The sequence below is a fragment of the Psammomys obesus genome, unplaced genomic scaffold (assembly GCF_907164565.1).
Source record: "Psammomys obesus unplaced genomic scaffold, mPsaObe1.curated_primary_1811, whole genome shotgun sequence".
Lineage (NCBI taxonomy): Eukaryota > Metazoa > Chordata > Mammalia > Rodentia > Muridae > Psammomys > Psammomys obesus.
Window position 1 is genome coordinate 1,478,927 of NW_026593895.1, and position 11,556 is coordinate 1,490,482.

Sequence of the window (11,556 nt, forward strand, 5' to 3'; positions counted from 1 at the left end):
GGGCGAGAGCTGGCATGCCGGTCCCTTCCACTCTGTAGCTCAGAGATACTCCACTCTCAGCAAGCTCATCCACAGGCCTCACTGAGATGTGGGAGACCAAGTTACACCTGGTGACAGATACTCTGCTGGGAGGCAGGACCCAGAGACACTGCTATGCTCTACCTGGGTGTGTCCTGTGGACAGGGGTATTTCTGGCTCAGAATCTAGGAGTTATCACACCTTTTCATCTCTGGGTGTTCCAGATATCAGGTCTAAGGTCAAAGGTCCTGCTGCCAGGTGGGCCTGGCTTCATGAAGCTGAAGCTATTCTCCTATATCCATGTTACCAACTCATGTGGGAAAGGGCACTACATATTCATGGTCTCCAGACATCTAGAGGCTGGAGGGAGCCATGGCAATCTTCTTGAGGTCCAGCTCCTGCAAGGCTCCCTTTGGTTTCCAGAAAAGGATGCCAATGAGTCCTTCCAGTCCAACTCTCATCCCATCATAGGGACACCCTAAGAATACTCTTGTGGTTTTTCTGGTCCTGATATTATGGGGAAGAACAATACCATCCCATAACAGGTGGATGGTAGTGAGCCAGGGTGCTGGATCTAATCCAGAACCCACCCAGGTGTAAGGTTCTTCTCTGAGGCCCTGGAAAGGGTGTCTTCCAGGAGGACACACCTCCAAAGTGTGACTTTGCAGTTCCCCCCTAGAAGCTAAGTTCCCACTCCTCAGACCTGAGCCACGGCACCATCTTCATGACAGGCCTTAAGGGTTTTGCAAGATTTATTCTCTTAGGACTTCAGGCCAACCTGCCCAGGCTAGCCTGATCTAGAACAAGAGCCTGTTTAGAAAGCAACCGGGTTAGCGTAGTGTCCCAGCTGAAGCCTAGTGTGACAGAACTGGCCAGGACAAGCTGAGGTGAAACTTGAAGGAGTCTGGCTGAGGTGAGAACTGCCAGCAGGTCCCAGGCTGCACTGCCTGGAGTCATGAGCTAAATAAATAGTTTGTTCAAGGCCAGTGCCTCTTACCCCTGAGCCAGTAGGGACTCGCAGTGTGTGTGTGTGTGTGTGTGTATGAGAGAGACAGAGACAGAGTGAGTGAGTTAAACAGAGGTAAGCCACAGACAAGATTTGAGCCCAGTTCTGAGAAGAGCCCCACCAATCCACATTTCTAGAAAGTTCCCAGGTTCATGATTCTAGTTTGGTGATCACATCAAGAATTTCTGGGGGTTGGGGCTAGAGAGATGGCTCAGGGGTGAAAGGCCCTAGCTGCTCTCGCCAAGAACAATCTTGTTCAATTCCCAGTACCTACATGGTGGCTCACAACCATCTCTAAGTCCAGTTCCGGGAGATCTGATGCCCTCTTCTGCATACACATGGTACATGGTTCACAGAGAAACATCCATTCACACTAAATAATAATAATAATAATAATAATAATAATAATAATAATAATAATAATAACAAAAAGAAGTTTTTGAGGTTTTTGTTAGTTTTTAAATTTACATTTATTCTCTCTCTCTCTCTCTCTCTCGTGTGTGTGTGTGTGTGTGTGTGTGTGTGTGTGTGTGTGTGTTTGCATTTGCATGTACATATGTGCATGGATGTCAAAGGACAACTTTTGGGAGTCAGCTCTTTCCTTCTACCATGTGACTTGGAGAGACAGAATTCAGGTTACCAGGCTTGATGACAAATGCCCTTACCTACTGAGTTGTCTTGCCATCCCAAGAAGTTCTGTTTTAGGTCACAAAACTTAGGGGTGATTTGTTAGACAGCCAAATTTGACACAGCCTGCATGTGTAGTGAGAAAGGTGATGTATGCTGAGTGTATACTTAGAAAGGTTATAAATGGAGTTTTTATATCAGAGTAGGATTTGAGCAGCCAAACGCCATTCCTTCACCCAAAGAGCCTTTCTGTAAATGCTGGCTTTGCACCAGGCATTATACATGCTCAGGTAGCTACAGACATAAGAAAGATAGAGTCTCTAATCTCCACGGTGCCAGTTTCTAGTGGAGCCCAGGGAGAAGACAGGTCGCCACTGCAGAGTGTAACAGGTACATAAGAGGCCTGAAAACACACACAGAATGACAGCACGGTGCCTGTCCTAGCCCAACTGCAAGAGAAGGAAGAGAGCTGAGCAGGAAGTGCTGCTGGGAAGGGAGCAAAGCCTGGGCAGAACCTGGGAGTGTTCGTTCTCCACTCATTCTACAGAGTGGACAATGGTGCTCCCCAAGAAAGCACACACACACAGGACTTCACATGTCACACTGGGACAAAGCAGTCAAGGCCATATTGTTGGGATGAGGTCCTCACTGCTCACAGCTCAAAAGGCCAGCTTTGGGAGGAAGGTCACCATCTTGAGAAGGCAGAGGAGCTTCTCTAAGCCTCACATTCCCAACATGCTGGCCCATGATTATCCTCGATCTCTTCCTGCCAACTCTCTGCAGAGACAGTGCCCCAGGGACCTCTCAGGCATTTCAGGATCCCCTGCCACGGCTTACTGTGTATATCTCTCCTCCATACTACCCTTTGGAGCTGAGTGCCACCAGGGCCTGAGTGTATGCATGACTCACCCAGTGTGGCTGGCTCTGTATGGATGAGTAATGCTGTCGGTCCACAGACCACACTTGGAATAGCAAAGCTCAGAGCAGCTTTCTGACAGCCAAATATGTGCCTGCCATCCCATCACAAAGACGACCCAGCCAGATCCTTCACGGTGGCAGAAGGGCTCTCCATCAGTGACACACCCCAGTACCTCTCCTCCACTCTCCACAATCACAATCATTCCCCACTCATGCTCTGTGCTTTAAACTGAGTTTCTAGAGATTTCCAGAGCATTACAACCTCCTTTGTTCACACAATCTACGCCTTCTGCACAAACATCCATTTATCCCTGTGTCTCCCCTCCCTAGTTTCCAAAGATCTATTTATTTTTACTTCTTCCGAATGTGTGCCTCCACGTACCACCCGCATGAGGTGTCCCTGGAGCCAGGCTGAGGGCATTGGATTCCCTGGAACCAGAATTGTGAATGCAGCGTGGGTGCTGAGAACTGAGTCCAGGTCCTCTGCAAGGGTAACAAGTGATCCCAGCTGCTGAGCCATCTCTTCAGCCTCTCCACCTGCCTGATTTTCACTCCTGCCTCTGGACACAGAGTGTGCTCTCTCATTCCCACTCCTCCCCAGGGGTGTGTGTGTGTGTGTGTGTGTGTGTGTGTGTGTGTGTGTGTGTATGTGTGTGTGTGCATGCATGCACAGGCAGAGGCCGGAGGTGAATGTCAGGTGGCATTCTCTATCTTTCTCTGCTTTACTCCCTTGAGCTAGGGTCTCTCACCGAAATGGAAGCTTAGCTGGCTGGCCAGCAAACTCCAAGATCCACCTGTGTCTGCCCCCAAAGCTGAGGTTACAGGGTTACAGGTATGTGCGGCCATGCCCAGCCCTTCCTGTAGGTGCTGGGACTCTAACTCAGGTCTTCATGTGTGTATAGCAATCACTCTTATCCACTGAGTCAACGTCCCGGTCTCAAATATTTTCTGAGCAGCCTTCCTGATCACTAGGCTGGGCAGGGTGCCAATCTTTGTCATTGCAGTCTTGACCCTATAGTTTGCTCACCCAATGGTAACAGACAATCAAACAACCTCCCTCAGGTAGCAAGTGCATAGTGTGTCCCTCGACACTGCTGTGTCTAGTTCCTGATACACAACAAGCCCTTGAGTGAATAAATAATAATTGTGTCGGACCCTCTTGTTTTACAGATGAAATCACCGAGGCCTCATGGGATTAAGTTAATAGAAAGAGCTGTAATTAGCTGCTTCTCCCCACAGGAAGGTCTTGCAGATGTTCTGTGAAGGAGGTTTGGGAAGTAATTATTTGCTGGGCTGGGCCGCATCAAACAATATTCAAGACAGCATAGCTACCCCAAGGGATATAGGTGCCAAGGAGGGAGGCCGGCACTGAGGACTGGAGGGCACCCCTTTCCTTGGGACACTCTGCCTGGGCTTCCAAGCTAAGGCCAGGTGGGAGGGCTCTGCTTTCTGCAAAGTGCGTCCAGAATGCTATCCTCCATGAATCTCTCAGTCCCAGGTCCACAGGGGCCCGGTTTAGAAACACTTGTATAAACTGTCCTTGTTTATTTAACACTTATTTTCTAATTTAAAAAAAAAGCAGAACAGATCCACAGAATCCTGTCACCCAATGCTAGCTAAAACTAAGATTCGCTCACAGGGAGCGTACCCTCTCATTGCAGGTAAAATTCACACAAGAGTCATGTGGTCACTCCTGAGCTTTTGGTCCGAGCCAAGTAGTGTGCCAGGCCTTCCCTGTTGATACAAAGATGGACACTGGACAGCCTCTTTTTGCAGGGAAATTAGCAGTTTGGGGGAGAAATGGAATCTAAATTGTATAAAGATGCCAGCTGCTACAGCAGCCCTCGTTTGCAGAAGCAGCCTCCCCAGGGCTGGGGAACAGGGATGGCGAGGAGCCAAATGAGAGAAACCAATCTGGAAAAACTCATTCATGCATCCCGGGAAGAAGAAAACGTCAGGTGATGAGGGATGTGTGTGCTAATTAAACCCCGAATATTGTACAGGTTCCTAGGGTGCCTGAGCAGCCACACTTCTAAGGCCACGAGGGGTAAGGCTTCATCCACATGCTGTGCCTCTGCAAGGATGCTGGGGCAGACACAGCTCAGCCACACTAGGAGAGAGTAAAGTTGGTTTTCCTCACACTCCACACGGGTCCTGAAGAGATGTGGGGACCAGATTTAGCTGGGTGTGGTGGTGCTAGCCTTTAATCCCAGCACTTGGGAGGTTGAGGCAGGTGGATCTTATTGTGAGTTCAAGGCCAGCCTGGTCTACATAGTGAGTCCCAGGACAGGACATAATGAAACCCTATCTTGAAAAAACAAACAAACAAACAAACAAACAAACAAACACCTAACTTAAGTGTGGTAGAGAAGTGGCCCGTGGCCAGCTGGACCTGGACCTGCCCAGTACTCCGGCCAGCTGCCTCAAGACAGTAGAGCACAGCTGTGTACTTCCCACAGGCTAGGGAGGCGATGCTTCTTCCTCAGCCAGGTCTGTGTGCTGAGCACCGTGGCCAGGCTCATCCTGGGTCTGCACCTTGACACTGCCATGACCCAGGTGGGGCCTCCACTCTCTGACTCCATCTGCACCCCAGCAGCTGGCATCGACACCCCCCCCAGCATCTCTTCTTTATCTACCTTTCCTGGCGGTGTGTAAGCATTAACAAAGACAGAAATCTCACTTTGAAAGGGGGGTGGGGTGAGGAGAATCTGATATTTCTTTGTTTTTCACCTTTTCTCAACCAATTTTCATTCTTTGGATAGTATGCTCCTTGCCATGGCTGCTCTGTCTTTGTATAGACCTAAATATTTTCAAAGGCTTTGATAGTAGGTGATTACTTAGGCAATGTGTGTGTGTGGTGGTGGTGGGGGAGGGTATTTCTCTTCAGTCCTGCCCACCATAAGAGGACACCTGAATAGGTGAGCCCCTGTCCATTCTGTTTATTTCATTCAAAAATTAGGCTGCCTCAGTGGAGTCTCCAGCTGACTGAAAATGCCAGAATTATGCTCCCTGTGTGATTCATCTTCTTCCTCGAGCTCACTGAATTTTCTGTTACTTCATCACTCCAAAGGGAGGCAAAAAGGAAAAGGCACACAGGCAGGGATGGGGCCATCAGCGTCAAGGAACATCAGATCCAAACAAGCCCCAGAAAAGGGGGCTGAGGAAACAGGCAGACATCTTAGGGTAATAGAAAGCCAAGGCCCCAGGACCCAGGGAGTCTTCACACAGCAGCTCCTCTGGGTCCTGGCAGTCTGCTCTGTCTCCCACCAGCTGCACAGGGCCCTCCCCTGTGCAGCAGCTTTCAAGTCAGATCCCCCTAAGCCCTCAGCAGACACCAGCCTGGGAGGTGGCTGGGCAGCGTCTGCCACTCTGCCCCCACAGCCCGCGGTGGCAGCCACAACACAAATGCTCTAGCACCACCATAACTACACCCCCATCCCCCATCCCGACTCCACTGACTACGCTGCCGAGAGAGTGCTTCTTCTACACAAAGGTGTAAAAAAAGAGGCACGCTGATAGACACTCGTGTGCCTGCAGAGGCAGGGGCATGCTAGTGGAGAGAGTGTGGTGGGAGAGAGGAGGGAGGCGGCCCGACCATTTTACCACTGGTCACTAGGATGGGGCCACGAGAGCCAGGCCTGGGTCCTGACTTGTTCTGTTGGCAGGGCTGGTGTGGCTCCCACTCGGGGAGACAGCAGACCTTCCAGAAAGGACCAAGTGCAACAAGGCAGACCGTCTGATGCCAACATCAATCATTTTCCCCCCCAAAATGTGCTCTTGCTAACCTCACCTGCCCATGGCAGGCACAGCAGTGTGAGGGGCCGGTCCCCTCCCAGCCTTTTTGTTTTATTTTCTTTTTATCAACTTATTTATTTAGAGACTGGTCTTTGCACTCCCAATCCACCTACCTCCTTAGGTTCCCAACAGCTGGAATTACAGGTACACACAACCCTGAATACCCTCTCCACCCCAGCCCGAGACATTTTCCTGGGGTTCTGTCATTGACAGTCTCAAAGTAAGGGCCCACCACCTGTCCATATCAAGCAAGGTTGACCCCTCCCCTCATACAGGCCCCACCAAATTTGCATACATTACACAGAGGGGGTTTTGATGGGGAAGCTGCCTGAGTACTAGTAGCCACAGTCCCACGCCTGTCTCCACTGGAGAGGAAGTGGCCGGGGGCTGTTCATGGAGTCTGGTAGCCCACCCAGCCCAGGCCCCTGCTTCTGCACCAGGCCCACCTTAGGATGGGGTCCCAGCTCCACCCTTCCCTGAAAAGCTTCTCTACCATGTCCTGGTCTGACCCACCTTTGCAGTCAGCCTTCCTCCCTCTCCTTCTGTGGTGATGGCTTGCCTCTGAGCCTGTCAAGCTCTTGTGCCAGCCCCCTACACACACACACACACACACACACACACACACACACACTCACCACACAACCCTGATTCCCATGTCTACCCTGAGAAGCTGTCTTTTTTCTCTTTCACGCAGACATATCCATTTCTTACCTGCCTCAGGCCCAGACCTGTCACACACCCACACTAACGATGTTCCTGCTGTGACTGCTGAATGGAAACCACGTACCCGAGTCTCATACACAACCCCGTGTGGCAGCAGTCGCTGTCGCAGACCTACCCTTTGTCAGCTCCTAATAAGTTGCCCCGCGCAGTCGAGGACACGCGTTCACAACGACACGCACACGCCTTCCCAGGCAAGCTCCACGCACTTGTAAACATCCAACCGGCCACGGCCACGCAGCTCGCTCTCAGCCCTCGGCATCCCCGGCCCACGCGCTATGGAGACCCGCTGGACCTTTACGCTACGATTTCTTCAAGGGTGTCACCCGTGCGCTCTCGCCTCCCTGCTGCGCTTTCCTACACCCTCGCGCGGGCGCACACACGCACACACCCCTCTGCTCGGTGGCCGCAGGCTGATCACCTGTCACCTGTCACCTGGCGAGGGGTGGGGCCCGGACACCTTGGGGCAGCGGCCCCGCCACCGCCGTCCCCGAGCACGCGCGTGGCACGAAGCATCCAGCGCCCGGGACTCGGCGCCTCGGGGGTCCCCGCGCCAGGCCCCGCGCCGCCGCCTCCTCCCCGCGCGCGGCCGGCCCCGCGCGCCCCACAGCCTTTGTTCTGCGGCGCTGCCAGCGCTGGCCTTGTGCGCGCTGCGCCCTCGCGCCGCGGCCCGGCCTCACTCACCCGCGGCCAGCAGCAACAGTAGCGGCGGCGGCAGTCGGGCGGCCCGCAGCGGCCGGGCCATGGTGCAGCGTCGCCGCCCGCAGCCGCAGCGCCGCGGCGCCCCGGCCGGCGTCGGGGGCGCGCAAAGCGAAGGCGGTGGCGCGCGCGCCCCCCGTTGGCCCGCGGACCCGTCACTCAGGCGCTCAGCCGCCCAATCGATGCAGCGGATGGCTCGGGGGCGGGCCCTTGCTGCGGAGTCTGGCTTCGCACCTGCACCTCTAGCCTCGAGCACTTCACCCTGGAGCATCCCTGAGAAGCGGGTCCCGCACCCTTTGTGCAGCAGGCCCGGTCCCAGCTTCAGGGAAAGAGACAGAAGCCAGAATCAGAAAAGGCTTGCTGAGGCACGTGGGGGGGGGGGCTCTGAAGGCCAGGGAGGACCAGGCTTTGGCGAGGAGCCCGGACAAGAGCAGAGAGCTGAACTCTGTGCCAGGTGTAGTTTGTTTTCATTTTATGTGTGCGAATGTTTTGCCTACATGTGCGTATATGCACCACGTGCGCGCTTGATGTCCACGGACGGTTGTAAGCCACCGTATGAGTGCTGGGAACTGAACTCCGGTCAGTTCGTGATCTTACCCCTGAGCCACTATTGCCTTCAGGTGTAGTTTAAACCTGAATTTCCAGCTGGCCTTCACAGCCTAAGCAGATTTGTCCCTGTCAGCAGACATCTTGTGAGAACTGCCTTTGTCTCTGAACCGTGTTTCCCGTTGACTTCAAGTTCCCGCCTGTGCCGAGCACGAAGGTGGCGAATAAGACAGGCATTGGTCTTCCTCAGTCTCAGGAAAGCAGGAACATTCCTCGACTTGTGGCCCAGAGCTACAACTGTAGGAAGGCTGGTAAAGCACACAGGGCAGTGAGCAGCTGAGGGGACCTTCAGTCTGTGGAGACATTCATAGGATGCATGGATATTGGGTAAGCCGGGTTTGGGAGAAACCACTCTAGGTACAGAGGGAAGCTCCGGCAATTCTCAAGAGACGGAAAGATGCCCTGCTTCTTTACGCAATAGTGAAGATGCCGCCTGGAGTGTAACTGTCCAGCGCCCAGGATTAGGAAAACACCTGTACAAAATAACAAACTGAAGCTGCCCTGTCCTAGCGGGAGTTGGGGAAGGGGCGTTGGGCAGAGTGATGCAGGTTAAGACCAGGTCTGTCTGAGCCACATAAGCTTGTTTGGTGGGAGAGGGAAGGGCACTGGAGACAGCTCAGCAGTGAGTTTGCTGCTCTTGTGGAGGACGCGGACTTGGTTCCCAGCACACATTGCTGTAGCCTGTAACTGCGGCTCCAGGGACTCTGATGGCCTCTTCTGGTGTCTGTGGGCACCTGCACACACATGGCATATATTCACAGAAACACACACACACAAAGAATGAAGAGATTGGAGACTGGCTTAGGGGCACTTGCCGGCTCTTGCAGAGACCTGGGTTCTGTTCCAGCACCCACGTGATTTAGAACTGGTGTTAACTCCAGTTCCAGGGAATCTGGCACTCTCTTCTGGCCTCTGTGGGCACTGCTTATGCACAGGGCGCACAACACATGCAGGCAGACACACAAATACATAAAATAAAATTAATAATCTAAAAACAAATTAAAAACCTTTTTTGTTCAGGGATGATTTTGTGCACTACCTATTTAGTTGCTGATTTCTATGTCCAGAGATCTGGCTACAGTCTGGACACAGGTATTGCCATTTTTTTATGAAGAACCTCCTGTATGAATGTTGTGTAAACATTATCTCTGATTGATTAATAAGGAAGCTGAGAGCCAGTGACTGGGCAGAGGTCCAGGAGGCTGGACTTCTGTTTCCAGTCTGGGGGATCTCAGGTAGGGGAAGAAGGAAGAAGAGGGAGAGAGAAAGGTTGTGGCCATTGGGACTGACTGGATGGAGCAAAAGCAGCCCAGGCAGGACCAATATGGCAAGTAATTCGGGGTATGTGGTTGGGAAGTAGCGAGACTAGCTTAGAGGGTTAGACTAGATCAGTATCTGCCCAGCTCTAATGCTTTAAAGCTTGTTGAATAAATCTAATAAATCTCCATGTCATTATTTGGGATCTAGAGTGAATGACTAGAAAAGGGTCATCTCCCAATTATAAAATATCATTATAATTTGTTTGTTTTGGTTTTGTCTTTTTTTTTTTGACAGGGTTTCTCTGTGTTGCCTTGGCTGTCCTGGACTCCCTGTGTAGACCAGGCTGGCCTCGAACTCACATAGATCTGCCTGCCTCTGCCTCCCAGAGTGCTGGGATTACAGGCATGTGCCACAGCACCTGGCTTTATCATTACACTTTTTAAAGATAAAAAGTGTTATGTATGAGGGGCATAGGATGGGAAGAGGGAGGAAGGGAGGGATTGGGAGGAGACAAGGGAGGGGGCCAGAGCTAGGATACAAAGTGAATAAATTATAATAAATAATAAAAAAATTAATGTTATGTATAGTTTTGTAGCCCTGGCCAGCCCAGAACTCCCCACATAGACAAGACTGGCCTTCAACTCAGAGATCCCTCTACCGCCTCCTCCTAAATGCTGTGATTAAAGTCTTGTGCCATTACGTCTGGCCTATGCTGGATGTTTTTGTAAACTCACTTCTCACTGCAGGGGCTGTCATTAGATAGACAGATACACCCAGTTCTTCTAGTCTATTTAGAAAACAGGAGTTGAGAAGGTACAGGTAAGACCCGAGCTTCAAGGGAAAGAACATAGTGGACATGCTGTGTCATATATGTTAAGGAGAATGAGCATCATTGGGAGAGAGTGGAGAAACAGAGATAGGTGGCATTTAGCAGTTCTGTAGTTTATCCAGTGTGAGGACCCTGAACACAAGGACAAGCAGCGAACCTAAGGATACAGGCAAAGCAGCAACAGTTAGAACACAGGAGTGTAGACCCTCTTTTCCTCCACCAAGCCAGAGGTTGACCTGACTGCACAGCCTGTGTCATTTTGATGGGCAGTAAAGGTGAGTCAGGTCCTAGAAAGTGAAGGATTATGGGTGTCAGGGTAAGCACACACTTTGTTGTGTAAGAAACTCATTTCTTTTTTTTATTTTAATTTTTTTATATACATTGGTGTTTTGATTGTGTGCATGTCTATGTGAGGATGCCAGATCCCCTGGAACAGGAGTCACAGACAGTTGTGAGCTGCCGTGTAGGCACTGGGAATTGAACCCCAGGTCCTCTGGAAGAGCAGCCAGTGCTACTAACCACTGAGCCATCTCTCCAGCCCCAAGAAATTAATTTCTAAAGTAGGAATTGTGGTCTGATTAGGTCTCATGAATAGTAGAGAACTAGCACTCAAGCAAACCATCAGTGACCTGGGAGGAAGATGTTGATGGCATCCTGGGGGTAGTGACAAAAGTATAACCTAGTGCTAGGCCGTGAGTTAAAGTCAAGGGAACAGTGAGATGAAGCTGATAGGACCTAAAGAGTGCCCATACTGGCTAGCGTCTGTGACTGATTTATTTATTTATTTTGGTGCTTTACTCTAAACACAAGCTCAGGTTAGATAAGAACTGGCTTGCAAAGTTTCTGTGCAAAGCCAGGCCACCCAGAGGACACAGGCACGGAATGCTGAAAGTAAAATGAAAAGTCCAGAAAGTTAATGGGCCTTGCTGTTTTGAACTGTTTGAGCATCATGGACACTTTCTTACAGTGACCGTTGTGCGGAGGGGGCAGGTCAGAGGCAGCTGCAGTGTCAAGAAGAGCTGTTGGTGAGGGCATCTGGTTTGGAAAAGAGGGTGAGATGTGTCCAGGTCAGCATCTC

General features: G+C 51.4%; 1 protein-coding gene across 1 annotated transcript in view; it reads right to left on the reverse strand.

Moving 5' to 3' along the window:
• The window catches only part of Podxl2 (podocalyxin like 2), a 32,113-nt gene extending 24,255 nt beyond the window's left edge, over positions 1–7,858 (reverse strand). The window contains exon 1 of the mRNA XM_055617446.1: positions 7,769–7,858. Coding sequence (XP_055473421.1) covers positions 7,769–7,829 — 61 coding nt within the window. The 5' untranslated portion in view covers positions 7,830–7,858. The remainder of the gene's footprint in view (positions 1–7,768) is intronic.
• Between the last annotated feature and the right edge of the window lie 3,698 nt (positions 7,859–11,556).